We start from the raw sequence: 3,831 nt of genomic DNA on the forward strand, positions 1-3,831 counted from the left end.
TCCCCTCCCCTCCCTCCCTCCTTCCCTCCTCCTGTCTCCCATCCAAGGGCCTTCCATAACTACATATGCTGTACTATTGAGCATATCTCTAGCCTGCTGGAATGATTTTTAAAAGTGCAAACTTGATTAACTCCTTAAAAAAATCCTCTTAAACTTCATCCTCATGTCCCCTCTTTTTTTCTGCTTTACTTAAGAGACTAGTTTTCTCAAGTAGGAAATATATAAATATATAAATTTACCTTAATAGTAAAAGTCTTCTTTTGTTTCCTGATACAAGGTCTCATGAGCCCATGCTAGCCTGAACTTGCTGTGTAGCTGAGAATAATGTTGAACATTTTGACATTTATTTATTTTAGGTGTTTAGGTATTTTGCTGCATGTCTGTGTGCCACATGCATGCCTGTGTCTTAGCAAGCCTGAAGAGGGCGCCAATCCCCCTGGAGCAGGAGCTACAGGTGGTTGTAGACAGTGGGCTTAACTTGTAGTATTTGAGAGTTTTCTAGAAGAGTTTCCTCTATGGCAATGGCATTTAAAAATAAAAAAATAAGCTAGAATTAAAGAAAAGGGTAAGAAAGCAGTTGCTGGCTGCTCAGTATGACACCTGAGAGAATAGAGCCAAATCTGGCAGACAAGGCTCCCGGGTGTTTGCCACTCCCTCCCTTCCGGCATTACTGGTAACTGGCTTTGCTCAGTTTGTGTATCTTTCCATTCTCTGACAGTGTTTGGTGTACAGAACAGACCAAGTGCAAGATGTAAATAAGATTGAGAAATTCCACAGTCAGTTAATGCGACTTATGGTGGCCAAGGAATCCCGCAATGTCACTATGGAAACAGAATGAATGGTTTGCAATGAAGAAGACTATTATGTTCTTGGGAATTCAGCAGCTTTTGAAACCGAGAGTGTTGGGAAGGAAATATTTATGTAACGGAGCTATCAAAAGCTGAGAGACCAGCCTGTGTCCTAAGGTTTGCTTTAGAGAGTAGGAATGTCTGGGTTTCCAGTTAGAAAACCTTTATTTTTGGAAACGGGATAAGAAATATCTTAGAAACTTTTTGCAGATAATTTGATGTTGGGCAAATATATAATTATTTTTTCTGGTAAATTCATGTCAGTAATTTGTTGAAGAATTAACAAGAAAAAGTCTTTCTAAATTGTGTTTGTTTGAGAGGAAATAAAATGTACCTTTGGCTGCAGTGGGATGTCTCTTTTGGAGGATAACATGTATGCCGATTATAATACACACAGGGTACCTGGGATTATTGCTCTGTGGTGCTCCCGATNCGGTGTTGTGAAGAGCAAGTCTGCTTTNCCTTTCTTGCCAGGTTCAACCTGTGTTTTTAAATGGAAGGGATTTGTGGCATCCGCCTGCTGAACGGTGAACAGAGCGAGATGCAGTTGTGAGTGCTCAGGCAGGATACTGACACTNATCACTGACAGTGTATGCGTAGTTCACGCTGGTGTGCAGTGTACACAGAGCACTCAGTGTGGCTCCCACCTCAGACTGAACTAAAGTATTACTATAGCATGTCTCAGAACTGTTAGGTTCCTAATAAACCACAAGTCCACCGTTTACTTGTAGCTTGTATTTGTAAAATCTGATTTTACCATCTAAATGTAAAGCTCCATGTTGGCTGCTCAAGACTGAAGTGAAGAAACTGCATTAAAGTATTTTTTTGTAAAAGTTTGTCATGTTGAATAACTTGAAATTTTTATTAGTTATAAGAATTTTAGTCTGTTTAAGAGAGATCAGTAAATAAAATATAAGCATACTGTTTTTGTTGAAGTTTTGAATTTCTTGTATAGGTTTCTTTTGTTTCCTTCTCTTTGTTTAGCTAGGGTTTCACTAGCCCTGGTTGTCCTGGAACTCATTATAGAGGCCAGACTGGCCTTGAACTCACAGAAATCCACCCTGCCTCTGCCTCCGAATTGGGACTGAAGGCATGCGCCCCACACCTGGTTTGCATGAATTTCCTGACTAATTTAATCTGAAGTGAATCTAGAAATGCTGGAGGTGAATGTTCTTGTTATTTTTCTCATCATCTTTTTATTGCACGGGTCTCTGAGCTACTTGTTGATGGTAAAATCGTTTTTTGAATTGGGAAAGTACAATCAAGCCTTGCTTTGTTAATGTCAAGCTTTTTGGCTTTAAGTTTCCTCCCCAGAACTAATGAGAGGAAGGGAATGTGGCCTTTTTCTCATTCACATCTCCTTTTTACTACAGCTGGAGCAGTCCCTACAGCTGGAGCAGTTTGCCTGAGTCCTTAGAACCCCGTAATAAAACTCCAGCGGTCATATCTCCGGAGCTGTGTAGTGTTGTGCCCTAGTCTTTATCTTTCCTCAGCATCTTGGGATGTTGGGATTAACTTGTATGCATGTATTTTAGACATCTGTTTCGTGTCATTTGATCGAAATACAGGGCAGGAACTTAAGGCAGGAACCTTGAATATCTTTATATGTAAGTTAATTTTCAAAAACAAAAAACAACCCAACAATAGAGTGCTGAGGAAACTGAAGCTGGAGGATCGAGAGTTCAAGGCCAGCCTTGACTACTTGGCTGCTAATGAAATTGTACATTAAAAATATCAGGGGACTGGAGAGACAGCTCAGCAATTAAGAGCACTGGCTACTCTTCCAGAGGTACTGAAATCAATTCTCAGCAACCACATGATGGCTCACAACCATCTGTAATGGGATCTGATGCCCTCTTCTGGTGTTCTGGCGTGTCTGAAGACAGCTACAGTGTGCTCACATACATTACATACATAAATACATACATTCATACATACATACATACATACATCTTGGGGTTGGGGATTTAGCTCAGTGGTAGAGCGCTTGCCTAGCAAGCGCAAGGCCCTGGGTTCAGTCCTCAGCTCTGGGGAAAAAAAAGACAAAGTAACAAAATATCTTCAGTTCACTGGATGCCATTTCCACCTCAGTGAGGTGTTTCTGGCGGAAAGAACGGAGACACTGTAGTGACTGCCACCTGTAGCTAACAGCCTGCGCCCTGCTGCAGCCACAACTCACTGCGGGGTCACACTGGCCCAGCTGCCCCAGTTCCCAGCAGCCCCCCCTGCAGTGCTCTCTGGCCTCTACTGACTCCTTCCTTCTCCATCTGTTCCCAGGCCATGCTTGCCCCTTCACCAGTTGCTGCCAGTGAGTCTCACACTTCCTGTTCCAGCCTTGTCTGCTGTCTGGGAGATGAGTTAATGCCCATTTGAATCGCAAATGTTAGCATTTTATGTTGAGTGTAAAGTTAGTTAAATTTAAGTGCCTGGGTGTCAGGTGTAAAATGGCATTAATAATATTTACCTCAGTTATGAGGATCAAGTGAATTAATATCAGTGCCTGGCACGTAGCAACTCTGTTTATTTAAAATTACTAAATTAGAATGCACTCCATATTTAGAATACTTTTGGGTTTTTTTGGTTTTTTTGTTTTTTTTTTTTTGGTTTTTCGAGACAGAGTTTCTCTGTATAGCCCTGGCTGTCCTGGAACTACTGCCCGGCTAGAATACTCTATTGAATACATTGCAGATGCCTTCCCCATTTCTGTTAGAGGTTGTTTGTGATTGTGGTGGTTGTTTTGGCCTAGGAATACTATTTTGCGTTTCTAGAAATTGATTTGTTTTCTATTTGTGTTTTCACACATTGCCATTCATTCACTTATTGCTAAATTCAGTTACTTAAAAATGACATGTTCAATTCTTCAGTGTTGGAAATGAGCCTTAAATGGCTAAAACCAAGGTGCTGGCACAGCTGGTCTAACTGGAGGCTGAGAGAAACTTTCTTAGTTTGATTCCTATTTGCTTGCCTACCTCCCTCCCTCTCC

General features: G+C 41.3%; 1 protein-coding gene across 1 annotated transcript in view; it reads left to right on the plus strand.

Annotated features, from left to right (window-relative positions):
- Srp9 (signal recognition particle 9) overlaps positions 1-1,772 on the plus strand; it is an 8,841-nt gene extending 7,069 nt beyond the window's left edge. Inside the window, exon 3 of the mRNA XM_021198739.1 lies at positions 719-1,772. Coding sequence (XP_021054398.1) covers positions 719-838 — 120 coding nt within the window. The 3' untranslated portion in view covers positions 839-1,772. The remainder of the gene's footprint in view (positions 1-718) is intronic.
- The last annotated feature ends 2,059 nt before the right edge of the window (positions 1,773-3,831 follow it).

This window comes from Mus pahari, chromosome 5 (assembly GCF_900095145.1).
Source record: "Mus pahari chromosome 5, PAHARI_EIJ_v1.1, whole genome shotgun sequence".
Classification (NCBI taxonomy): Eukaryota; Metazoa; Chordata; class Mammalia; order Rodentia; family Muridae; genus Mus; species Mus pahari.